Genomic DNA, 27,370 nt, shown 5'->3' with positions numbered 1-27,370 from the left:
TGGAAACTGTTCTCACCTCAGCCACACTGATGCAGGTCATATGTCAAGAGTAAAATGACTTCAGATCACTTACAGGAACATGTAACTGTGTGTGTTTTTAGATAGCTGCCTCTGGTTTTGGAGCTGTGATCATCCCGACATTCATAAAACAATCAGTGCTCTGTGTAACATCTTCTCATTGTTCTGACCCAGATCACATGATCGTGATGGCTCTCTGTCCTGCAGCGGTTCTTATCCACTGACATCAGGAGCAACTCAGGATGTAGTGCTGAGGCTTTCCTCTCTCATCCAAAAACCTTTCTATCCAGTAGCAGCTTCACTGTCTGGGGAACCTGCGTGTGAAGTCAGCAGTGTCTATTGTTTCCTAGTTGCAGCTCAGCAGCTTGTAGCTGCAGAGCCTGAGTCCCAGTGATGGTGTAAATAAACAGCTGACATCCTCCTGTTCCTGGTGGTTTAGAGGCAACAGCCTTTAACTCTTAATTGTTTTGACTTTTAATTGTTTTAGCGTTGTTGTTTTGTTTTTTTTAGCATCTCTTCACCAAAGTCTAGCAAGGAATGTATATTATTATTTCCAGCTGTTTCAAATCATCTGCACCAGTATGGAGCCATAAAAAAGAAAACAAATGTAAAAGTATAAGAAATATAAACAGGAATAAATAACTAAATTAAAAAATGTGTAAATATAAAGTGAAATATACAAAGAATAAAAATGCTTTTACCCATTGTTCTTGCTTTTACCTTATTACTACTGTTTTTACTTATTGCTTTTGCTTATATTTCCAATTTTCTAAACTTATTCTTTTATTTATTCCCCAGCTTTTATTTACACATTTATTTTCATTTTCTTTTATAGATGGTTTTGTTTTGGCACTCCTGTGACTCCGTACACTTGAAGCACGGCTGCTGCATGATTTATTATGTTTTGTACAGGCAGAGTTAGTGTGGATTTCATTCCCTTTTCTATGAATTAGCAGCTGTACATTTTGCTGTGGCGGAGGTCGAGTCCGTGCAGTGCTTTGCCTCTGCAGTGACAGTGGATGTGGCTCAGACCGAGCGGTTTACTTTTCTTTACTTAGGCTTTAATTACAAGCCAAACTGGGAAACTTTTCTTAGAGGAAATGGAAAGAGCCATCATAAAAGAGCAAAGACAGTCATTGCAATTATGTTATTCAGGCTTTTTCTCACTATAAACAGTTGGACGGACAGAAAATGGATGGTCAGCCTCTGAGTTTTAAGTATACACCAGCACTGTGTTTCCCCTCTAAATCGACTGTTTCTGCAAACTAAAAATAAGAAGCGGCCCTCTGGAGGTGGATGGGAAAATGTGGTCCACTTGGAGGATATCATGGTGGGGAGGGATGGGGTTTAGGGGGCGTTTCTCTCTTGGCTTTAAAGGAGGAACTTGACACTGAGGCTGATTATGGTCATTTCTTCTTCTCTTCTTGTGTCCAGCGGGGGGGCCGAGTGTTTAACTGTCTTTAAATGTACTTTTCTTCATGTGCTATATTTCAGTGAAACCTAAAACCAGCTCAGCTCAGTGCGCGGGCACAGAGGGAGAGAAAGAGAGAGAGAGAGAGAAAGAGAGAGAGAGAGTTTTGGTACAAAGGCATTTTCTAGTGAAAGGGGGGGGTGTTTGCAGACTGAACTGGCAACCCGTCAGTCCCGGGGCAGGTCCTGCCACTGCGTCGCCAAGAGTCCGGAGGCTTGAGGTTTTGTGTGGACATTTCTGGGAAAACCTCCAAAAGCTCAGGCTTGCCAAGCAGAACCTGGGAGGAAGAAGAAGAGGAAGAAGAAGGAGGAGAAGAAGAGGAAGAGGCGCGTTTTCCTGGGCAGACTGAGCGCAGGTTTCCACAGAGGTTCAGATCTAATCTGCTGCGTGAAGTCGGAAGGTCTCTCCTTCCTGCTCCCGGAGGATCGACTCTCAGTTTACAGCGGGAATAAAAACAAGGACCGAGGATTAATTGGAGGCGTTAATGAGTCATTAGAGTGAAAACGCGTGATTTTTGGAGATGTGACGTGGTCCAAAACTTTTCGACAGACTTCAATCATTTTCTCCGGAGGGGGGGGAATCACTTGAGAGTTTTTGGATGCGCGTGTGTCAGAGATGATCTCTGCTCCTCATCTCCGGGGATTATACGTGAAGACGGAAGTGCTGCTGCTGCTGAGATGAAGCTCTGGATTTAACATCGAACTTCTTCTCTCCTCCGCCGTGTGTGTGTGAAGTAAAGAGCGGTCAGTGAAGTGGACCCCCAGCCCCCCCACCCCCACCCCAGTATCAGGAGGCATGCTCTGAGAGAGATCGCTGTCAGAGCAGCCTGTCGCGCGCACGCTGTGCGCCTCCATCTGGAATTAATTGATTAACGACCTCAAATGCGCTAAAGACGCGCCGGGATCTCGGTCCACCTCTGGATCTTTATCTGCCCCTCACTGAGTGTTGAACCTTGTTTCTCTGACACCCCGCCAGGATGAGGGCTGCTGTTCTCGGCGTGGCTCTCGTGTATCTGCTGACCTGGACAGGAGAAGCCGACAAACAGACTCATCTCAAGCGGGTGCAGCTGCACCGACGCGTCAGACCGGGACATGCCCAGGTGGGCTCATCGGACAGGGAGCGCCTGGTCGGACGTTTGCGCCCCGGGTTCGGTTCGGCTATCTCGGTGCACAGCAACGCGAACGGGGGAGATGTAGAGGCCGATGAGGGTGTTCCAGCAGCCTCGCAGGGCAGGAGGGCAGTGGTGCCAAGGAGAGGGGCGGCCGGGCGGATCGGCCTGCCCAGTCAGCCGGACATGCAACAGGATGAGGGCGCGCCGGGGGCGAGGGCCAGGGTCGCGAGGATGCCCAGCAGCTCCGGGTCACCGAACCTGCTGGCCAGTTTCGCGGGGAAGAACCGCGTCTTGGTGATCTCAGCTCCTCACGACTCAGACGGCTACTACAGGCTCATGATGTCACTCCTCAAACCGGATGTGTACTGCGAACTGGCCGAGCGACACGTCCACCAGATCGTGATGTTTCATCAGGAGGGAGAGATGGGGGGCAAGGTGAGGAGGATCACCACGGAGGGGAAGGTGATGGAGGAGCCGCTGGACACAGCTCTCATCCCCAGACTCATGAGCTTCCTCAAACTGGAGAAAGGTGAGGGGGGGGGTTAGAGGGGGGTGACAGTAGTCAACATGTTTCCTGTTGTGGTGACCAGCCTGAGCTTCAACATCTGGGTAAGCACATGACCAAGTACCTGATCATATCTATATCCTGTGTTGTGACCCTCAGGTAAGTTTGGGATGGTGCTGCTGAAGAAGACCCTGCAGGTGGAGGAGAGGTACCCCTACCCCGTGAGGATGGAGGCCATGTACGAGGTGATCGACCAGGCGCCCATGAGGAAGCTGGAGAAGCTCCGGCAGAAAGGCTTCGTCCAGAAGTGTAGAGGAGCAGGTGTGGAGGGTCAGGTGGAGGAGGGCACGCTCACAGGTGAGAGGAGGGGGTTGTGTTTTCACAAGTGCAATGAAGGGAAATGTTGTTTGTGGTTTTCACTGCAATAAAGAGTCAAGTCAGCATCGACATCTCCCTCCAGGAAGCTCTGTGTTTCCTCATCACTCTGCTGCTGCCACAGAAACACTCTCAGGGACTATTTCATCACCAGAAAGTAGTTCCAGTGAAAAACTATGACAGTGTTTTTTGGGTAATCCAGAGTTGAGGAGAAAGAAATGAGCAGCACAAACAAAATGTCATCTATTTCCACTGCACTGGGGGTAAAAGACTCAGAGTAGATATCTAATAACAAGTGAGGAAATATATTTAACACATGATCTGAAGCTTTATCAATAATGAGGAAAAAAGATTCATTCTAAAATAAAATATTTATAGTAGAATTTACAACAATGTAAAAGTTTACATTTCTAGTAATTTGTCTCATGTAATGACAGCTTTTACCTGATTTCTGTGTGTGTGTGTGTGTGTGTGTGTGTGTGTGTGTGTGTGTGTGTGTGTGTATACCAGTAGACACACGTATAGAAAGAAAACCAGGGAAAAAGATCCTAAGGAAGCCCATACACACAACAACAACCACCACCACAGCTACCACGACTACACGACCAACCACAACAACTACAACCACCACGACTACAACCCGGCCCACCACCACCACAACCAGAGCCACAACAACAACAACCAAACCCACCACTACCACTACCAGAAGAACCACCACCACCACCACGAGAAGACCCACCACCACCACCACCCAGAGACCGACCAGAGCCCACACCACGGCCCTGTGGCTCCCGGCCCCCAGAACCACTGCTGACCCTTACTACGACAGCCGCAGAGAGAGGGAGAGGTACCCGGCTAAAACCACGCCGGCCGGAGACAACCGCACCGACAAGGACCACAGAGACCCCCACAGCCGCAAGCTGGTGCCCGCCACACACAGGCCCTCCAAGATCAAACCCACCAAGAAGAAGAACGGAGGAGAGAAGGTGATTTGGTGAAAGTGGAAATCCATATTTTCCTCTTCTCCTGTTTTATTTTGAAGTGTTGATCCATCAGAAGTTATAAAAACCATCTCAGTGTAGTTTTACATCTCCTCTCTCAGGCTTCTCTCTGCAGCTCTAGTAACAACAGGTCGGTGAGCCAATCAGAAGAGAGGAGGCTCTGAGCCTCTCTTCTGATTCTGGATGGAGATTTAATAATTGATCCAGCTGAATTCCCTTTTATCTGTTACAACTTTGGTGCTAAAACATCACTTTTTGGGGGTCGTTATGCTTTGGAAATCAATTAACAGCGTACGTATCTTTATCTATGCAGGTGTTGACTAACGAGTACGAGGACAAGTACGAACCCAGCAGGCCGACGGTGGGGGATCCAGATGAGACCGAAACCTTCACGGACAGTAGTCCCACGAAGAAGGTCAAGGGCAAGCACAATAAGCACGACAAGAAGAAGAAGAAGACCGAGAAGGCGGCCAAGAAGGCAGAGAGGAGAGGAAAGGCGGGAAAAGAGGGGAAGATCGGGGGAAAGAAAAATGGAAAGAAGCTGTTGAAGTACCCCGAGAAAGAGGACTACCCGAAACCCACTAAGAGGCCAACGCCCCCTCCGAAGGGATCTTTGACCTCCTTCCTGGACTACTTTGAGAACAGGAGGCGGCTGCTGGTGAGAGCATGACATAACAGTCAGTTCATAAAAGGCTCACTTACTCTGTTGCCTGGCAAAGCTCCTGTTTCAGGCTCCAGCCAGAGGGAAATATTTGTCCTCAGATACAGTAGCATTATGAAACCACACACACACACACACACACACACGCACACACGCACACGCACGCACGCACACACACACGCACGCACCACCTTTAAAGGTTTGATCAATTTCACATTTTAGCTTTTTGCTGCCTCTCAAAGAGTGAGAGAAAATTAATACTACTCTCATATCTGTTCAATATAACAGCTTGTTAGCCTAGCTTAGCATATAAAGCTGGAAACAGGGGGGAAACAGCTAATTCATTAATACATTTTAGCTTGCAAGGCACAGTCACTTCCTGCCAGATAACCAGGAAGTGACTATGCTGTTGTTTTTACATTCTCACAAATGAAATACCACATGCTAATTAGTTAGCTTAGCATTGCTAAGAAGTGGGTTTTGTTACCTTTGAACAGAGCCTAGCTAGCCCTGTTTCAAGTCTTTATGCTAAGCTAAACTAACTGGCTGCTGGCTACAGACTTGAAAGTGGTATCAATCTTCAAGTCTAACTCTCACAGCACTTAAAGCAAATAAGTCTATTTCCCAAAATGTCAAACTTTTCCTTGTAAATTTTCAGCCTTTTCTACATCAGAAGTGACTGGAGCTTTTAACAAAAGTCTTTTTCTCTTCCACCAATTACACGTGATTATTTTTTCACAATAAGAGGCTCTAAGCCAGAGAAGTAACAGAGCTAATCAGAGAAGTGATTCAACAGAAACCATTAAAAATCACAGTCATAAATTTTTGACAGAGCTGCTTTGTGTTGAGTTTTTCTTGTCAGAGATGTGAAGCTGGACGTACAGTCGTCACCATCCTGCATCATTTTACAAGAAATGCTCCAATCAGAGGGAGTTTGTTTTCCAAAACAGAACTGGAAAGTTAATTCTCAAAGCCAAATATTTTAACATCTGGATAACTAAACTATTTTTCATTAATTTTTACAAACCAGAAAATTCCTCCCATGCTTCGAGGCAGCAAATTGTTCACTTGTTCCCCCCTTTTTATATTCTACAATGCAGCATGTAGTATATAAATAGGAACAGACTACGTGGAGCAGCCATCCTCCAGCAATCTGAGAGGCTGCACATCTGTATGCTGACAGACTGTGTGTCTCTGTTCTGCAGCGAGTATAGATTCTTATCACTGCAGTGCTGTGAGCAGCCTGTGAAAGTTGCAGGTTAATGTAAACACCACCTCTGCAGCACACTGTGCGTGTGTGTAATGTGTGTGTGTGTTTCATTGCATGTACCTGACACGCTAACCTCTACCTCCCTCCCTGCAGCTGATTACGTCCCCCAGTGAGGAAAACAGTATGTATGTTCAGCAGAGGGATGAGTACCTGGAGTCTGTGTGTGAAATGGCCATCAGGAAAGTCTCCATCATCACCATCTTTGGCTCCCTGACCAACTCCACCATGAAGATCGACCACTACCAGCTGGGTTAGTAGCTCCCAGTTCAACTTGTGACAAAGAAAACTTCAGGTATTCACAGATAGGTACAGGTGATTGGCAGTTCTCTCTCAGGCATCCAGCTCTTCCATCTTGTAGCAAGTTGGATTTTCTAAATATTTTCGATTGTCGGCTAAATCAAGGCACAGATTTCAGGCTCATTAAGGAGCCCAGTTTACATGAACACGACAAGCAGGAGACACAGGTAAGTTCAAAACAATATTTATGTTGCAAAATATATATATATTTGTACAAAAACAAAAACACAGAAACCAAAAATATGGCCACTTCCATTAGTTTTCCAATATGCAAAATTGCAAGGAAAGGGGAGAAAATGATAATGCAGTCCAGGCTGTGAAAATCAGTTCATTTTACCACTTACTGTGGAATTGAGTTCATGTGCCTTGTCCTACCACAATGTGGAACTGAGGTTCATTTTCTTTATCCAGGGTAGCCTGCCATCAAAGGTGGGTGATGATGATGATTCCTGCCATCACAATCCAGACCAGTTATTCTATTAGAAACCTGACCTATAAAAAGGCCACAACAAAAGTTAGAACTTCCAGTTTCTAATCTCAGGGTGTTAAACATGTTGTGATTCTCAAACTTTGACGAAAGGTAATTGCTCATTTGAATTATAATTGTGTATAATTGTGACTGTGATAAATTACAAAAAAAACAAACAAAAAAAACAGAACAGAACAGAAATACACAGGGCTAAAAATAAAAGCCCTATCCCAGTTTCATAGTTTTGCATTCACTTAGAACCAATCCTTAAATTGTCAATTTCCCTATGGGAGTTCTACATTGTTAGCTAGACTAAATAATTTCATCACAACGTGCTAATGCTAACCGTTATGTTAGCGGGACTACAGTCATTTCATCACAACGCGCTAATGCTAACCGTTATGTTAGCGGGACTACAGTCATTTCATCACAACGCGCTAATGCTAACCGTTATGTTAGCGGGACTACAGTCATTTCATCACAACGCGCTAATGCTAACCGTTATGTTAGCGGGACTACAGTCATTTCATCACAACGCGCTAATGCTAACCGTTATGTTAGCGGGACTACAGTCATTTCATCACAACGCGCTAATGCTAACCGTTATGCTAGCGGGACTACAGTCATTTCATCATAACGCGCTAATGCTAACCGTTATGCTAGCGGGACTACAGTCATTTCATCATAACGCGCTAATGCTAACCGTTATGCTAGCGGGACTACAGTCATTTCATCATAACGCGCTAATGCTAACCGTTACGCTAGCGGGACTAAAGTCATTTGATCACAACGCGCTAATGCTAACCGTTACGCTAGCGGGACTTAAGTCATTTGATCACAACGTGCTAATGCTAACCGTTAAGCTAGCGGGACTAAAGTCATTTCATCACAACGTGCTAATGCTAACGGTTAAGCTAGCGGGAACTATTTAAGAGACATCCCACAACGTTGTGTATTTATATAACTCACCACCGAGCGTCGGACGGTTAGCAAAAGACGTTGAGAGGGGAAAAAAAATTCTCCACAGTTGTTTAAGTTGTGACACTAACCAGCTAGCATGCGGTGTGAGGTCAAAGGAAGTCACCTGGCCTGCAGGTGTTCGGGAGTGGCTGAAAGAGAGCCGGTGGTTAACCATGGGTTACAATCTGTTTGGGCAAGTGCGTCCTTTGCTGAGTCACGCTCCCACTGTGAATAATTGTTTATGAGAAGCCAAAGTCTCTGTGGATGTTTTCCACATTTTAATCTCACAGGGAAGAAGAGAGCTGTTGTTTGGTTTAGTGAGCAGCCAGTAAAAGTCTCACATATATGAAACTCATACATAATCAAAATGTCAGGTCTCACACAACTGGTCTTTATGTCCATGGACAATGATTTTCTGTCTCTTTTTTCTCATGTTAATATCTACAGATACATGAGACACAAACTTCCCATTTTTCTTCCTTTTATTGGACTTTAATTGAACATTTAAGAGCTCCTACTTTTGACAGACATGGTTTTCTGATGTCTCTAACTACAGTAGTGGGTCCTGTTGTGTTGGTTGATAATTTAAAGCTCCATACTTTCTTCTTCTTCTGTGTTTTATTTGAAGTGTTGATCCATCAGAAGATATAAAAACCATCTCAGTGTAGTTTTACATCTCCTCTCTCACGCTTCTCTCTGCAGCTCTAGTAACAACAGGTCGGTGAACCAATCAGAAGAGAGGAGGTTCTGAGCCTCTTTTCTGATTGGCTGACTGTTTTCTGACTGATCCAATAAAAATACAGCAGATTTCAGGTAAAAACACTCAGAGAAACCAAATCCTGCAAGGTTTGGATGGTGGGTCCAGGTGGGCGGGGCTTGGTGACTGCTTTGTTGTGACATCACAAAGTTCCAGAAGTCCTGACGGCTGGTTTTAAGGCTCAGTTTCTGAATACAGGCTGTGTGCATTTCTCTGTGGACTGAGGCTTTGATACTTTCACAGTATTAATATAGAAGCTAGAGCTGATCTATAATCACACTACACATGGACACAGACCTTTACACTGGAGGAGCTTTAACTGTTTTATGTACTATGATGAGAAGTGTATTAACCAAAAATAATCACAAAATGCAACATTAATATATCATACATATTTACATATGCCTACAAGTCTATATCTACCTTTATACAATATGGGACCTTTAAAGACTGACATTAACAGTGGAAGGTATTCTGTCGTCTTCCTACACTGTAAAATATCTGCTATAACTTCAGTGATTCAATGGAAATTATTTGCATTATTTCAAGAATATTATGATTTTTTTCTATAGAATTACACAACTGCATTCTCACCACAGAATATTGGACATTTGTTGACTCTGCGTTCAGGGAAAGTTTTACTATGCAAAGGTTGAGGATATGAAGACCGAGGCTGAGAGAGGTGTCTGCTGCCACGTCCTCTGTCCTGTCCTTGTTTTACCTTCCTCACACGGTGTCAGACTGGAGCGATCTCTGCTTTAACAGTCAGGACGTACACTGACTCTGCCAAAGCCTGAGTCCTCGTCTGTGCAGGTGACACTTCTGATTCCCATGATCTTGACTTCAGTCTCTCAGTAACTTTTACATTACTTTGAAGTCGTATTTTTAGTGAAGAGAGTGGTTGTGTCAGATGAGTTCAGCAGCTGTTGAAGCATCACACGTATCAGGGGAGGAGGGGGGAACATCTTCCAGAAAACATACCTTCCTCGTGTATCATCCTCCTGTACAAGAGGGCAAGTCTGCCTCCTCTTATCTGGAGCTGATGTGTTAGCCAGAGACAGTTACATCATCACACCCACACACACACCCACACACACACACACACACACACACACACACACACACACACACACACACACACACACACACACACACTCTCAATGCAATTATGACTTAAGCTTTTAAAAATCCGCCCCCCTTTTTTCAAACTGAAAGGAAATGAACCGGGGGTGTTTTTACGAGAGGTGCTGTGTCATATTTTGAGACGTTTTACAGCCGTCTCGAACCCGAGGCTTCGGTTAGTGCGTGTTAACGTCAGGACGTGTAAACCCACTTTGTAAAAACTTTACGAGTGTGTGTCGCTCCACATGACGACGAGGTTTTATCCAGAAGGAATGCTGGAAAAAGAGCTGAGGTGACGTCGCCGCCCCCACCTATACTTACACTTTTGTTCCATCGACCAGCCAGAGGGTCTGTGTGTGTGTGTGTGTGTGTGTGTGTGTGTGTGTGTGTGAGCATATACTGTATACAAACAACTGGCTCTTTCAGTGTTGCCCCTCCCTCATTTTAGTGTGACTTCACAGTGTTTAGTCAGTAACATGTGCCGTGTCTCCTGTCTCCCAGAATGCTGCTGGGGTTTTCCTGATTTGATTGCTCATGCACATTACACATCACAGAGTGGGTGAAACCACCACCAAAACACACAGCTCTGTGGTCTGTGTGTGTGTGTGTGTGTGTGTTGTGCACATGCATGCACGGAGAGAGTGGTGATTAAAGGCTTTCGCTCTGGCCTGTGTAAACGCCAGCTACAGTAAATTTCGAAGTTATCCGACCCCGCCAGATCTCAGCGAATAAAAGCTGCTCTTTGTCGACTTGTCCCGGATTCACTCTGCGTGTTTCCATTCTGCTGCAGCGTCTCCTCAAACACGTCTTTCAAAGGAACATTGTTTTGAGTTTCACAGTGGAAAACGCAGTTTTACTGCTGATGTCTGAGACCGAACGCTCACACTGTGTTTGTGTTACTGTGGTTTGTTTGATGGAAAAAACGTATCGCCACGATTGTTCATCATTTCACATTAAAGACGTCTGACAGTCACGTTTCTTACAGTTTGTCTAACAGCTGTTATCTGTCACACAGTCAGAGGCTCATGAACAATAAAGGGTGTCAGATGTTTTTTGGAGCAAAATATCAAAGTAAAATCGGAGACGTACAAACTTTTACTCCTCAACAGAATTTACAGTAAATAAACAAACTGTCTCTCAGACTCTGACCTCTGCCTCTTCTCGTCTCCAGAGAACGACAAACCCATGAAGGGTCTTCGTCAGGAGGACCTGGTGAACCAGGATCTGATCACAGAGCTGAGGAAGGAGTTCAGCATGACGCACGACGACTTCTACATGATCCTCACCGACACCGACATGAGAGTCAAGGTAGAGACTCGCCCTCTGTACCTGTGGCTCAAACATAGAGGCTGGATCCTCTGAAGCCCGTCCAGGTTCTGTATGTCCTGTCTGGACCTGGACCGAGCTGGTCTGTCCTCCCACCGTCTACTGCATTCAGGAAACCTCTGTAAATTTGTAAAGCCAGGAAATATTAGGTGACCAGCTTATTATGGACAAAATTAAGGTTGAATAAAATGTATATTTAAGAAAAATAACGTTTTTAGCCACGTTAGCGACATCTGTTAACGCTGTTTACATGGCTAAAAACTTAATTTAAAAAAATATATACACTTTATTGAACCTTAATTTTGTCCATTTTAATCCCCAATTTAGTGAGAAAATAGAAATAATCACAAAATGCCACAGAGAAGAAAAAACAGACAAAATAAATAAAAGTTAAATAAAAAAAACAAGAAGAACAAGAAGAAATAAATATTTACATTAAAATATTAGCAGACCGGAGAGATGCATGTGTTCTCATACACATTTACATAGGAATAGGCTTCAGGGGCCACGTCCTGTGAAGGATCCGGCCTCCACACCGAGACAGAGCTCCGAGTGTGGCGTGATATTTTAACAATCTCAACATGTTTTGAATCACATTTTCCCTCTAAGCCTGTTTTTCTGCTTTATTCATAGCGCTGCTGTTGGTCTTACACTCGTGTATTTACACTTCCACCGCACATCTGCCCAACACTTTCATCCTCTCTCTCTCTTTGAAGGCGGACTGACCCGTCCTCACACTGCCAACACGCTGCCTTCACTGAAACACTGTTTTAATTCACACAACATGACATTTGCCCAACACCTGTGTGTGTGTGTGTGTGTGTGTGTGTGTGTGTGTGTGTGTGTGTGTGTGTGTGCCAGGATAAATCACCAGGCTGTTTTTGGACAGATTCATCAAAGAGGCCAGTGTTCACCTCTGTGCTGACAGAGGCAGAGACAGGGAAGTCTGTGAGTGTGTGAGGATGTGGGTGTTGGGTACGAGGCAGAAAGAGCGCAGTGCAGGGAGGTGTGAAAGAGCCGTGCAGCGGCGTCGACACACCCCGAGGAAGCTGTGAGGGTGTGTATGTGTCTGTGGTGCATTTTCTTGCATGTGTCAGACGCTCACGCTGAGATTTCAGAGCATTCAGGAAGTGAGACGGGGACGCCGCTGTGTTGTGTCTCTCCAGAAGTTATTACAAAGATTTCTGTAGCCGCAGCAAAGGTCACACCACGAACACGTTCAAACACTTCACGTCATCACTTTATTGGAAACAGGTCCCGCCATTGTTTGAAGCAGTGGGACTGTGTCGTTTCCAGATTTCTTTCCACACGTGTATTGATGTGTTTATTCTGTGGCTTCGCCCAGGTTTTCAGTTGGCAGAGCGTGACCGGTTCTTGTTGATCTTCTTTTGTCAGCAATCCTACGAGGTTCCCATCGCCATGAAGGCCGTGTTCGACTACATCGACACCTTCTCGTCCCGCATCCGAGAGATGGAGCAGCAGAAGAGAGACGGCGTCGCCTGTAAGAAAGAGGACAAGCCCAGATCGCTGGAGAACTTCCTCTCCAGGTAGGATTCAAACACACGACGTGGACGAAAGTATGTGGACACCCCAAACATTACACCTTTGGGATCTAGATTTTCTTTCCGTTAAGACACAGGATCTGTAGCACAGCATCTAAAAGATTCAGGGTGGGGCTGAGGTCAGGGATCTTCCACACCACACCCAAGGAAAAAACATTTCTTTGTGCCACATGACTGGAGCACTGTTGTGTTTGATTTCCTGAAAGTGTTGCCACAAGCTGGAGGCACATTATTGTGTAAAGCATCAGTAAAGCCATGTGGTGTTTTTATCCCTCCGCCCGACGACAGTCAGAGCAGGAGGCCGTGTTGTCTTCAGGTTCTCCGTCCATCTGTCTCATCCTCGTGGACATGACATCTCGGTAACACCTTGACAGAACTTCTTCAAATTTGGCACAAACATTCACCTGGACTTTGGGGGTCAAAGGTCAATTATGACAAAACTGCACACAGGATAAACAGGGATGTAACCTGGAACTAGTCTGAGTGGCGGAGGGATACGACCATGAGGAGGAGGTTCTAGTTTCTACCAACCACCTGACAGAGCAGACTGCACTGTGTGAATATCTGGGCTTCATTTATATTTAGCTGTTGGACAGAAAAGCTGCTGCAGGTCTTTGAATTGGAGATATTGTCTTTCCTGAGGTATTGGTTGTCAGAATTATTGGGTGGTCCCAGCAGACTGTTCCCGCTTCCGTCAAACATCTGTTGCTGTGCTCAGTAATCAGCTGGACCACAATTTATAGCGTTTATAAGCAGCGTTTGGCAGAACTGCGGCAGCCTGTTTGTGTGTGTTCCACGGATATTAAAAGTAACACGAGCCGCTGCCGTTCCTCAAGGCTGAATCACTGCATTCACATTCCCCCCCGAGATGTCTGTTGTTACCATGGAGACCTGGATCCTCCAGCTCCAGATCACAGCGCTGAGATCTGGCAGGTTTTTTTTTTTATATGACCATAATTTGGGCCTGTGATCTTCCTGGCAGGGAGAGTATGGCGATATGTTGGAGCGTTCACTGCTGCACCAAAGTGCCACTTAAATCCAGGCTAAAAATTTACTGTGATTGCAGGTTCCGCTGGAGACGTCGCCTGTTCATCATCTCCGCCCCCAGCGACGAGGAGTGGGCCTATCAGCAGCAGCTCTACGCCCTCACCAGCCAGGCCTGCAACCTGGGTGAGTCACCTGACATCAGCCATCAGCTCCGTCACTCTTAACCTAACCCACGTCACCTCCCTGAGCTTTAAAGGCCCACTCAAATAACAACAACAACAACAACAACAACAACAACAACAAAGCAGTGGGGAGCTTGTTGCATCTCCGTCCCTTACTTCCTGTCATCTCTCAACTTTCAAATATGAAATATAAGTATTAAAATACAGCAGGTTTTATGTAAACACTCAGCGAAACCAAATCCTGCAAGTGTTGGATGGTGGGTCCAGGTGGGCGGGGCTTAGGGTGGGGCATGGCTGAGGGCGGTGACATTTTAAGGAAACCTTAACTCAGGAAAATCTTACCTCAAATCTGTACATTTCTCTGTGGATGAGGCTTTGATACTTTCACAGTATTAATATAGAAATATAGAATATATAGAACATGGACAGAGTCACACTGGAGGAGCTTCAAATCACTTTGACCACTACAAATTAAATCATATTATTCTATTAGTAACACTGAAGCAATCTACAAGGTTAGAAACCAGCAGAGCTAAATTAATAAATTATTTGAGTGAACTCATCCTTTAACGTGCTTCGAGATGAGACACTGTGCTGCAGTTTTTTCTGATGAGTGAGCGGTCTGAGATTTCCTGCTGCTGTCTTCAGTCCTTTCTCCCATTTCCTGTCGCTGCAGCCAGAAACAAACAGGACAGACCTGTGAAAGCTTGAAGCGACCGCAGGCTGAGTCATCTGTGTGTTCATCAGGGATGTTGAGCCCACTGAAAATGTCTGGAGTTGTTATTGCACCACACATATTAACATGTATATCTACAACAGAAAACAACCAGTTTGCAGGAATGCATCTGCACAGAATCTGATCTCTCCTCAGTCTTTGTGATGGTGATTTCTTTATGCTCCTTAAGCAGATTCCCGATGTTTCACGGTGACCTAAAGTTACCCCGACATGTGTCCTCCTCCGCCTGCCAGAGTCTTAGTCAGACACTCATGAATATGTCCGTCACATGAGCAAACTGATTACATGGGATGTTTTTGTTTACTGGAAGCCTCCAGATATTATCAGCATCTGTGTTTATGTGTGTGTGTGTGTGTGTGTGTGTGTGTGTGTGTGTGAGTGTGTGTGTGTGTGTGTGAGTGTGTGTGTGTGTGTGTGTGAGTGAGTGTGTGTGTGTGTGTGTGAGTGTGTGTGTGTGTGTGAGTGTGTGTGTGTGAGTGTGTGTGTGTGTGTGTGTGTGTGTGTGTGAGTGTGTGTGTGAGTGTGTGTGTGTGTGTGTGTGTGTGTGTGTGTGTGTGTGTGTGTGTGTGTGTGTGTGTGTGCAGAGGGATGCCAGATGACAGAGCTGGCAGAGAGCTGTTCTGTTCTGTTCTCCCTCCCTGACGACGACGGCCTGTTCAGCCGCCTGTTCCTCAACTTTTCCACAGTTACTAAAGTGTTATTACTGTATATCTTTAAAAATTTTAAAAAAGACACATTTATCTAAACGGTGTAAATCTCAACAACCTGACATGTCTGTCAGACCTATGTAAGATTAATGTAAACGTTAAATGGCTCTTCGCTTCTCAGTGAAGGCAAATAAATGCTGTCATCAGGAGCGTCTTCCCGGGCTGAACCTCATGTTCCCGTCTTGTTTATACGAGTTCAAGGATTCTGACGTTTCTCTCTGGCTCTTAACTTCCATCTGTTTGTCACAGTTCTGACTCCTGCGCTGCTCTCCATCCGCCTCTTATGAGTTACAGCTCCAGAAGATTTCAGACTGTATTTGAGTTATTGCTTATTCTGCTGCTGCGCTCTCAAGTGCCTCTTTCTCATCAGACACACTTTAGGTTGAAACTAGTGGCTTTATTAATAGCTAATAGATGATTCATCATGCTTTAAAGATCCGTAATGACTTTGAAGAAGTAAAACTAAGACAGTTTTTTACTATTTAAAGCTCAGTCTTTAAATATTTACATCTTTAACTCTAACAGAACTTGTCACTGACTAAAAATTTACTCAAAAAATAATCAAGACAAAAACTGATGAGGAAATGATTTAATACTTTCCTGAGGAGACATCACCTATTTTATTTTAAGTGTCTTTGTTGTCATTTAAAGCTCCATATTTTCTTCTTCTTCTGTGTTTTATTTGAAGTGTTGATCCATCAGAAGATATAAAAATCATCTCAGTGTAGTTTTACATCTCCTCTCTCAGGCTTCTCTCTGCAGCTCTAGTAACAACAGGTCAGGAGCCAATCAGAAGAGAGGAGGCTCTTTAAATAGTTATTAAAATATAAGAAATAAAAACAAGGTGTTTTACCTCATGCACTTGCTGCCTCGGGCCACTCGAAGACTTCTCCTTGACCCTCCCGCGGCGTGGATAAAAGCTCATTTGCACAAAAGCGTCTATCAGATGAAATAAAAACATGTGGAATAAAGTGTAAATATAGAGGTGAGAGGTCAGACCGTCAGAGGGAGGGGTCGCTGTCAGATGGGGGGGTCGCTGTCAGAGGGAGAGGTCGCCGTCAGAGGGAGGGGTCGCCGTCAGATGGAGGGGTCGCTGTCAGAGGGAGAGGTCGCTGTCAGAGGGAGAGGTCGCCGTCAGAGGGAGGGGTCGCCGTCAGAGGGAGGGGTCGCCGTCAGAGGGAGGGGTCGCCTGAGGAACCTGAGAGGAACCAGTGAAGGTTTTCTTTAATCTGTGAACCTTTACAAATGGTTTCTTAGTTATAGCATGTGCTGCACGTCTCGTTTTATTCAAACATGGCTGACGTCAGCCTGTGGACGGTTTTTCCATATGAGTGAGTCAGGTGACGGGGGGGGGGGGGGGGGGGGTCTTGCTTATCAGCAAACCCACACCAGGGTCCATGAGGACTTTTTTTCCCCCACTCATGTGTTGCTCTTGGCCCGGTTGGCACCCGGGGCTGCCCCCCCCCCTCGGCCCAGACAAAGGCCTGTCCCTGCTGACTGGGCTGAAGGCCTGAGAGGTCTGATCCTGGTATTCAGGACTTGGCTCTCACCAAGTAAAGCCAGCGTTCTCCTGTGTTTAATGTGGGCTTTCTCGCTTCAGAGGAAACAGGCCTTTTGGCAGGACTCCTCCGGACCACCACGATCTCCACGCCGCACCTCCAGGCCGGCGCTCAGGACGGCCCCAATAATAAACACCAATCCACCACAGTGGAATCAGTGTGGACTGACGGACACTGTGTCCCTGTTTGCTTCTATCTTGTCTAAGACATTTGCTTCTCTCTCTTGTGTGTCTGTCATTGCCATGGCAACGTAGGTCTGAGGCACATCGCAGTCCTGAAGTTGGTCGGCACGGAGACGCCGGATATGGGCGGAGTCTTGGAACTTTACCCTATCAACGGTAAGAACCATTATGCACACGCTCCCTCCCAACAGCACGTCTTCCCTCACGCTCCAAGTCAGAGATCGCCCAGGCCCCGCCCTAAGAGGAACCCCAGAGGAACCTCAGAGGAACCCCAGAGGAACCTCAGAGGAACCTCAGAGCTTTCTTGTTAACAAAGACAGTTTAGGTTTTTTGGTTTTTTTTTTTTACAAACAGGGAATAAAGTTTGTACTGAAGAAAGAAAAAGAAATGTGAGTCAGGCTTGTGCAAGACTGTAGAAACCAGAGCTGCTGCCAGAGGTCTGGTTCTGAAGTGGTTTGTGTTCCTCTCAGTGAAGGTCTGCGAAGGAAAACACGGCTGTAAAAACATAAATCCCGTCTTTAAACACTTGACTCCTCCCACCTCTGCTCCATCCAGGAACTGCTACGGTGGAGCGCGAGGGTCTGTCCGCCACCCTGGTGAAGGACATGAGGAACTACTTCCAGGTCAGCCCGGAGTACTTCTCCATGCTGCTGGTGGGGAAGGACGGGAACGTGAAGTCCTGGTACCCGTCGCCCATGTGGTCCATGGCCATCATCTACGACCTGGTGGACTCTATGCAGCTGCGCAGACAGGAAATGGCCATCCAGCAGTCGCTGGGCATGCGCTGCCCCGAGGACGAGTACGGCGGCTACGGCTACCATCAACACGGATACGAACACGGTTACCAGGACGGCTATCACCAGGGTTACGGTTACTAACTGGGTGTGTGTGTGTGTGTGTGAGTGTGAGTGTGTGTGAGTGTGAGTGTGTGTATGTGAGTGTGTGTGTGAGTGTGTGTGAGTGCTAACCAACAAATTAACTTCTCCCTCTGCCCTGCAGCTGGTCATGACCCCATGACCTTCTTTAACCTTTCCTACCCATCCTCTGCAGGGCTGTGGTCCGTGAATGTTTCGTAGCACTTAGTGGAAGCTTCCAAACCGTCGCTTCCACCAATCACAGCTCTTCGATATACAGTATATAGATAGACTGCTGCAAGTAACGGGGCTCTGCTCAGAGCTGGTTAGTCGGTAACCGTGCAGATGAGCCTGGAGCTTCAGGGATCTGTCGTCTACTTTAGTTTTGATGTTTTATTTTGAGTGTTTTGCACGTCGTTACGTTACGTTTCCTTCACTTGCCTTCCAGGTCAAATTTACCTAATCACGTTCAGTATCAGCACAGACCTTTATTTTGTAGATAATGGGCTAAAGATAAGACATGTGTATTTATTGGACATCTGTTGCTTTTGAGGTGCAGTTATGAAGAAGAAGCTGTCACATTATTTCTCTTTTGTAAAGTTTCTGTTGCTATACAATGTTCTTATTTATACTCTATTGTCCTATATGAAAAATAAACACTTGTTTACTACCAGTGATGCTCTCTGACTTGGTTTCTGTGCAGTGTCAGAGTCAGTGGAAGAATCTTTAGAGCTACATCTCCCCCTAGTGGCCGAATAAAAGGACGAGTGGAAATACAAATACTTTTCTGTCTATTGTCCTGGACATTTCATGATGAAGGAAACACATTTGTAAATTAAAAAATCTCCTCAACCTCATGTTCTCTTCAGCAGGTCAAACACATTATAAACTCATGCTTTATTCTAAACTTAAAACATGTTAAATTCAGCTTCAATATGTATAAAATTGAACTTATTTTGTGTAATGGTGCAGCTGCTTTTAGGTCTTAATATTGTAATATTTCACTAAACATTTACATTTACTCGTGTGTCAGATGCTTTTATCCAAAACAACACTGCAGCTTCAGTGCAGCAGGAGACCTTGGTGTAAGTATTAAGTACTACATCAGTTTAATACGTGAAGGTGAAACATGATATTGATTTTAGAAAAGCTTTAAGATAGAAAACAGGGAATAAAACGATAGTTCTACTTTAACTTCCACTACTGTTCCTATTACTTAGACAGAATTAAAGCTTTTTACTTTACTTGCAGTTTATTTCAGAACAAATGGAATTCATACATGTTAAAAATGTTTATGGCACAAACAGGAATCTTAAAAGAAATAACATTTCATGGTATTTCACAGCTGCGATACATATTCACAAAAGAAAAGGCTGAGTAAAAGAACCAAGGGTCAGCTGCATTGTGCTTTTAGAAATTCACACTTCAGTGGTCGATCACGTGTGTGCTCATGGTTCAGCTATAAGAAGAAAAGATAGAAACCCCTGAACACTAAAGTACGACAGAGTATTAGGGCAAGGAAAAACATTTTGAGAATAAAGTTTTAATATTTCAAGAAAACAAGTAGTAATATTACAAAAAAAAGTTGTAATACTAGAAGAATAAAGTCCTAATATTTCAATTTCCTTATTTTAAGATATTTCTCTTCTAAAACAACATGTTACCTGAAATTACCACTTTATTCTCTTAATATTCATTCTTGAAATTTCTGATTTTATTTCCTCACTGGCCCTAACACTCGGCCGTAGTAATGGAATAAACAGTCCTGTGTGTGTGTGTGTGTGTGTGTGTATATTTCTTGTAATTAATATTTTCTAATGCTGTGATTATTTTTGAAGCTGTAGTTTGTAGATTGTTTCCATGCAGCCTCAAAGAATCAACACTGTGCCAGCAATAATTAAAAATAGTGTAAAGCTTTAGTTACATTCATTAAACAGCTGCTCATTAATTAAACTTATCACTCACCTGCAGTCAGGTAAATAGCTGCACACACAACAGGAATCATCAGAGGAGACAATAACAGAAGCTCCTAATGATCCCAACTGGCAAATGCAGAGTTATAATTATCCAGCATATATACAGGTTAACGCTGGTGTCCCTCTCTCACTGTACAAATCGCAGCAGTCACACACAGACAGACACATTTCAAAACATACACACAATAAATCAACACTGTCATTCTCTGTTTACCTGACGTCAGTGAAGTAAACGCTTCAACAGACAGAGCCTGTGACAGTGCTGCGTTCAGGGGTACGAGTCTATTGTGCAGTGGGATATTAGCAGCAGTGAAGAGGCTGTGGCGCTACAGAGAGTCCTCAGACTCACTGTCCGTGTTGGGCTTGGTCAGCAGCTCCAGCTCCTCGCCGTCCTGCGACAGAACACACACACACACACACACACACACACACACACACACACACACACACACACACACACACACACACACACACAGCGGATCAGGAGGTGGAACATGGTGGACAAACCTGCAGACACAAGGTATTTCTCGTCTCTATCTCAGTATCATCACCAAACAACAACTTCCCAGCTTGTTTTTAAGACGGTGCAGAGCAGGATTTACTGGCTCAGAGGGGCAATACTTTGCATTTTAAAGCCGCAGCTATTAACCAGCAACCAGTTTTTGTTAGTGCTCCACCAAAGAAACAAAGGTTACGTCTGAGGACTGTTATTAACACACAACGGAGGTTCTCCTCAGTCATGGAAACCACCTCCGAGTCCTGCTCAGTCCAGGACGGTGTCCTCACAAGGCCCCCGAGGAGATCTGGTCTGTTTAATTACTTCCTCTTTTAAAATCCAATAGACCGCATTGACCTAATGAAATTACGTGAGGCACGGCCCCAGCGTGAGCCTGAACGCTGTTTTCATAGCGAGGGGCCGGGTTTCCTGAAATCACATTATAGAGGAACGAGAGCCAAGTTTCCTACAGAGCGAGGTATGTGTGTGGGAGGAGGGGGAGGGGCTTCACGTGGGGGTTAGGTGAGGGGTGCTGTATTGAAGATTTGCGTTTGGCTTCCTACCCCTCTGGACCTCTCGAACACCTCTCCGTTGATGACCCGCAGCTTTTCCTGCTGCAGGGTGTACTCCAGGTCCTTGGGCCGGCTGGCGTTGTAGATAAAGATGGCCAGCAGGACCACGGGAGCCTGGAGGAAGAAGTCCAGCGAGGGGCGGAAGTCGAAGAGGAAGAGGGAGAGGGTGGTGACCAGAACAGTGGTGATCTGGCCCGTCAGCACGTGGAACATGTTGTCTCTGAACTTCAAGATGAAAGCCACAGATAAACCGAGGGCAGCTGGGGAGACAGAGGAGAGAGAGGTCGTTACCTTAATGTTCGTTATTGATGTTAATAAGTTTATCTGGAGACAGTTTTCCAGTGACTTTGCTGCTGATTTGTTCCAAAGCTTAAAATGCATTTCCCTGACAAGCGATCTCTTGCAAACAATGACTGAGCTGTCGAGAAAAACCACAGCACTGCTCATGTTTATGTGGTCTGAGTTTATATTCAGTAACAAGGGCGGAAACTAACTTTCAGTCACGTCACAGCAAAAAGTCTGAGGTTGCTGCTTGTGGGAAACCGTCAGACCAGACGAGAGTCTGCGGCCTCTCTCCGACATTTAACCTCCATGTTTTCTTCTTCTCCTGTGTTTTCTTTGAAGTGTTGATCCATAAGAAGAAATATTTGTGGTTTTAAGAACCAAAAACCATCTCAGTGTAGTTTGTAATGAAGCTACAGCCTTAGCTTAGCTGATCTTAGCATACAGACTGGAAGTAAGGGTTTGGGGAGTAGTAGGTAAAGGTTTAGCCAGACCTTTCTGTTGGATCACCGCTCCACTGAGCTACTTTACTTGTCCGGTTTCTTATTTTGAAAAGATAACTTCATGTTAACCACGTGTAATTTGGTGAAACAGAGACTTCTGTAGATGAACACATAAAACCTCTGTTACATTTCAGATCATTGATGTAGAAAACAGTTTGGGGAATTACACGTATTACCTTTCTTTCCAGGAGGAAGATGAGAGGATGAATACCACTCTCATATTTTACCATTAAATATCAAAGGAGCTATTTCTAAGTTTTGCTATTGCTACATAGCTAATGTTAGCATTAATAGCTGTTTATTTACGAGTCTTAGCAAGAGCTTCAGCCATCGTTGCATTTACAAGACAAGAGGTTATAATACTTCCTCTGAGCAGCTACTTCTTCAGGGCAGACTGGAGCTACAGTGACTCGCTATCAGAAAGTGACGAGGCAGACCAGCGCTAGCTGGTTAGCATGCTAACTTCAATACAAGAAAATAAGTGATAGAAATAGAAGCAAAACAAAAGGGTTGCATTCCACCTCTGGAGACAGCTGTTGGTGAGTAAAGGAATGAAGTTTGATGCCGAACTCACAACGTTTCTTCTAGACTGGTAAGTAAACAGCTGCTAATGCTAACGTTGTAGCAATAGCAAAAAAACGTACAAATAGCTCCTACAAGCTACATCCAGATGGTTAGTTTAGCTTAGCAAAGCAAGGAAATAAGTGTATTTCCAAAAAGTTAAACTATTAACTGGTTTAAGTTGCTCACATATCTCATCATTTCTCCACCATCACTCACCAGTGACCAGCACCAGACCCAGGGAGTAGAAGTTGTGTCCATGCAGGAGGCCACAGTGCACGGTGAGGCCTCGCGCCTCGCTGCCGAGCCCGAGGGTCAGACCGTTGAACACCACGCCAAAGGCATACCTGCAGCAGCAGCGGGAGAGGGCTCAGATTAGAACTGAAGCTAACCACCTGTCCTCTGTCTTATTACTGTCCTGACCGGCTGCCTCTCACAGTTTACTGTTCTGGATGAAGATGCTCTCAGTGATCTGGTTTCCTTCCTTCAGGATCTTCTCGTTGTAGATGTTGGCCATGGCGGAGATGAAGCACTGGAGAATCAGCAGGACGTGACCCACGCCCAGAGACCGGAGCTTCTCCACCACCTTGTCCCTCCAGGCCTGTCCGGGCAGGGACGACGCCCACGATTCACTGGCACTGCGATGAAAGAATCAACATCAATTACAACATCAGCAGAACGTCTTTTATCCCTCATTTCTTAAGTGTTCAGGCTACATCAGGCTACATCCTCCTGACACTATTAATAAAGCTGTAATTTACACCTGCATCAGAAAACAATAATAGATATTTTATCCCATGTAGTAAATAATCTTCAATCATTCATCTGTTCCCGAATCCATCACGTCACCTGCTGTTCCTCATCTGCTCCAGCAGCTGAGTGTAGAGCACACAGGCGTTGGAGGGGGTGGACAGGGGGTTCGCGTGGAGACCCGGGACCGCGATGGAGTTCTGGCTGCCTCCCGATCCCGTCGTCAAGGAAACGATGGACAGAAAGAGGATGACCAACGCTGCCCACTGAACCCAGGACAGACGCCTCCTGCAGGAAGAAGGAGGGAAACACAAAGTTAAGTTTAATCTGAGGTTTCCACTGGAGTCAAATACACAGAATCACACACAACACAAGACGCCTCATTTCATGACACTGATAAAAAAGTTACATCTTTGCTTTTAGTATTTCTTTCAGCAGTGGTTCTCAAAGTGGGGTCCAGGGACCCTCATGGGTCCTTGCACAGGTTCCTGGTGGTCCCCAGTAAAAAGGGGAATCATTTAACACCATCCAACACAATGGCAGGTTTAAACACTTTCTGTAATAAAACATCTAAAAGCAGCTGGAGTCACCTCCTCATGGTCGTATCCCTCCGCCACTCAAACTAGTTTCAGGTCACATCCCTGTTTATCCAGAATCATATTACAAATTAAACATTATTGTGTCATAATCTCTGTGTGAAGTCTTGAGGAATGGCTAAAACCGTGTTTTGTGAGGTCACTATGATCTTGACCTTTTACCACTAAAATCTAATCAGTTGATCCTTGAAAACAACATGGCTGCTGCTCTGACTGTCGCCGCTCTGTGGTCTAATTTATATATAATACACAGATATTGTCCTGCACAGTAAAAAAGACTATTAGTGAAGGGATTTTTAAAAAAAGAAAAACTATGAAACTTTTGATTAAAATGTCAAATGCCTCATTAACAAAACAAAAAAACAAGAACAGCCTGAAAAGAGAAAATAAGATAAAGATGCATCAATGTCCTACTGAAGAACAGAACATCTCAGAGTTGTTCACTGTGCCACTTACTTCAAAACAATTCTAAAGAGTACGGCTGTGGTCAGGATGACGAAGTTGGAGAACAAAACCGCCATGGCCTGGAGACGAGAGGCAGGACAGGAAGCAGAGAGATAAAACACAACGACTGTATCTAACACAGACAGTTTGGACTGGACGTTTTATAAAAGCCGGTGTGATATGAGACAGTGAAATCTGCTTTTAGATAATGTTTCTCTGCTTTTCTTATCATGTTATTTGGGAGCGGAATAAGCCAGAATATTTCCTTCTGGTGGGGGTCATAGAGCGTATTTAAATCTCCACTAACGGGCTGAAGGTAGGTCATCACATAGAAGATGATGAGGTTGTCCAGGAAGTAGAGGAAAGCAGGGATGGCCCACTTCAGGGAGTTGAGGAAGGACGAGCTGGAGGAGAAGCCCATGTCTCTGCAGGATCGACCCTCTGAAAGAACAGAGAAGAAGAGTTTAAAAACACAAAACAAACACACCTCGTCAACAAATTCAATACGACAGACAGCTGTTCACCTCGGACTATGACCCTGACTGACATAACCAGGCAGAAGAGCAGTTTGAGCGCCTCAGCCAGCAGATTGACGGACGCAGGGAGGAAGTCATACTTGTTCTCTACAAAATAAAAGAGACACAGTCAACCAGACACCAACCCCTCAGGGGAATAGATATTAAAACTGTTTAACATGGTTTTAGACTTGAAGAGAAGCTAATCAAATATGTTTATCTCTGTGTGGAAAAGCAGTAATATCTGTGTCATTGTCAGTCACCAGCGTTGGCAGAGAATTTGAGCAGCAGGATGCGACTGGTCCCCAGGGTTACGAAGCCCAGGCCGAGGGCTAGAGTGTAGGCCGACGAGCGGGAGCAGAGTCTGGGGCCGGAGTGGCAGCACACCATGGCTGGGACTGGAGCTGGAGCTGGATGCAGTCAAACCTGCTGGATCACATTAAGAAACACAGACACAGAGCTGGTATCAGCCCCGGCTCTCGGCGTCTCAGGAGCCCAGAGTTTCAGCTTGACAGAGAAACTGTGAGGGCTTGTATACCGACACCAACATGGTCGTTTTCCACAGCTCCAACACTCTCAGTCAGAAAACTGCAAAACGTCTCCAGTCAGAGATCAGCGGGTGAACGAGTGAAGAAAATATATTCAAAAATGAGGCAAATATGGAGCTGTGAAAACAACAGGGCAATTCATGTGACTAAATATCACTTGGATTATGCTGTATTAGCTGTGTAGAGAAATGTTAGAACTGGATTTTCACTGTAGGATTTTATGAAAAGGCGAATCAGGAGCAGTTAATATCTCCAGAAAATCCTGATCATGTGGTTTGAATTTTTAAAGTTGTTTTAAAGACAAATACTGATTTTATTTTTTTCAGTTTAATGCATTTTATGGGAAATTTTCTGATCAATAAAAACTATTCATGACATTATTTTATTTCCTCACTATACTAATAGCAACTATTTTTCAACATATGGCTTTGAGAGTCTGTATTTAACATTTTTCACTCGTTTGAAGATTTAAAACTTTATTGTCACAGAGCAACAGGTTCCACTTCAATAAAATGAGTTTGCAGTTCCTCTACATTGCCATCATTTAAAAAGCAGAATAAAAAAAACAAAGCATATTAAAAAGGGGAATTAAAATAACAGTATCTGGAAAGGCACTGGTTCACATGTTTAATAGGAGTTATATAGAGAAATAAAATAAACATATGTACTATCTGTACAAGTTAAAATGTGCAAACATGCCTTTGTAAGTTGTAAAAGTCTGATGTTCACAGCAGGATAACAGAGAAATGCACCAGCGGTACGACACTGTTATATTCAGCACACGACAGACCAAAGGAATAATCAATATATATGTGACAGGAATCGATAGCTGCAGCCTTACACATCATTTAACTCTCTTCCGGTTGTTCTAACATACTCACATTAATCACCACAACATCTTAGATGTAGTCGGAGCTGCAGGTTTAACGTGTTTACTCACTAAATTAAAGCGAAACCGGACGAGGTGCGTGAGCTCAGAGTTAGCATCGTCCGCATCACAGACTAAACAACTCCCGCGAAAACAAGGCGCTCTTCTTCTGCTCTTCATGTTCGGTCCAATGTTTCTACGTCACCGAACAGACGTTAAAACTTACCGAGACTCGCTTGTTGTTCTCCTCTGTTCCAACCACATAGCTGAAGAAAACATCCGACAGCCGGAGCATCGTACTGTCGCCAGCCCTCGCTCTTCCTGGTCAGTCGGCGCATGCGTATTGACCACAGGTGTCGTGCTGACGTCATCCCACACGCAGTGCAGGTCCGTGTGATTCGCGTGATCTTCTGACTTCAGACTGTCCTCACCTGGCAGCAAGATGGAGGTCTGTTTCAAACACAGTCATCTAGGTTTTTACTTTAAGCTCGCACACTTTTATTCAATGACGTCTGAGGCTAAATACGGCAGGGGCGGGGCCAGAGGGGGGGAAGAGGTGGCAAGGGCCCCCCAGGCAATCTGACTATACCCCTGTTGCCCCCCTACCTGAGTCAGAAGGTAACTGGTTTGTTAGTATCATGGATTTCACAGGTGTAGCCTGCAGGCCAGGACTCCTGGACCAGAGTCTCTGTATGAAGTGACTGTTGTTAACATTTCATAATGAAACCAAAACCAAACCACAAGAGACACAAAATAACAACAAAGAGACACAAAATAACAACAAAGAGACACAAAATAACAACAAAGAGACAAAATAACAACAAAGAGACACAAAATAACAACAAAGAGACACAAAATAACAACAAAGAGACACAAAATAACAACAAAGACACACAAAATAACAACAAAGAGACACAAAATAACAACAAAGAGACACTAAATAACAACAAAGAGACAAAATAACAACAAAGAGACTCAAAATAACAACAAAGAGACACAAAATAACAACAAAAAGACACTAAATAACAACAAAGAGACACTAAATAACAACAAAGAGACAAAATAACAACAAAGACACACAAAATAACAACAAAGAGACACAAAATAACAACAAAGAGACACAAAATAACAACAAAGAGACAAAATA

The 27,370-nt window shown here is 44.7% G+C and overlaps 2 protein-coding genes across 4 annotated transcripts; one reads left to right on the top strand and one right to left on the bottom strand.

Annotated features, from left to right (window-relative positions):
- The first annotated feature begins 1,460 nt into the window (after positions 1–1,460).
- ccdc80 (coiled-coil domain containing 80) lies at positions 1,461–18,785 on the top strand. Of its 2 annotated transcripts, none has more exons than XM_056388498.1 (10): positions 1,461–3,129; positions 3,265–3,462; positions 3,994–4,466; positions 4,795–5,139; positions 6,506–6,662; positions 11,189–11,325; positions 12,739–12,890; positions 13,972–14,075; positions 17,331–17,414; positions 17,814–18,785. In XM_056388498.1, the coding sequence occupies exons 1-10, from the start codon at positions 2,466–2,468 to the stop codon at positions 18,134–18,136; spliced, it is 2,637 nt and encodes an 878-aa protein (XP_056244473.1). In that variant the 5' UTR covers positions 1,461–2,465; the 3' UTR covers positions 18,137–18,785. The 2 variants fall into 2 exon arrangements, with proteins under 2 accessions (XP_056244473.1, XP_056244472.1); XM_056388497.1 differs by having other exon boundaries at positions 1,462–3,129; positions 3,991–4,466.
- A 543-nt stretch (positions 18,786–19,328) lies between these two features.
- slc35a5 (solute carrier family 35 member A5) lies at positions 19,329–26,576 on the bottom strand. 2 transcript variants are annotated; one of them, XM_056388499.1, is made up of 10 exons: positions 26,450–26,576; positions 25,071–25,236; positions 24,817–24,915; positions 24,600–24,733; positions 24,305–24,372; positions 23,352–23,540; positions 22,940–23,140; positions 22,722–22,849; positions 21,148–21,416; positions 19,329–20,480 (listed from the first exon to the last, which is right to left on the bottom strand). In XM_056388499.1, exons 2-10 carry the CDS (start codon positions 25,195–25,197, stop codon positions 20,415–20,417), a joined length of 1,281 nt encoding a protein of 426 aa, XP_056244474.1. In that variant the 5' UTR covers positions 25,198–25,236; positions 26,450–26,576; the 3' UTR covers positions 19,329–20,414. The 2 variants fall into 2 exon arrangements, with proteins under 2 accessions (XP_056244474.1, XP_056244475.1); XM_056388500.1 differs by having other exon boundaries at positions 25,071–25,233; positions 26,450–26,563.
- Between the last annotated feature and the right edge of the window lie 794 nt (positions 26,577–27,370).

The sequence above is a fragment of the Seriola aureovittata genome, chromosome 11 (assembly GCF_021018895.1).
Source record: "Seriola aureovittata isolate HTS-2021-v1 ecotype China chromosome 11, ASM2101889v1, whole genome shotgun sequence".
Lineage (NCBI taxonomy): Eukaryota > Metazoa > Chordata > Actinopteri > Carangiformes > Carangidae > Seriola > Seriola aureovittata.
The sequence above is the reverse complement of the archived record's forward strand: the minus strand, read 5'-3'. Positions and strand labels throughout refer to the sequence as shown.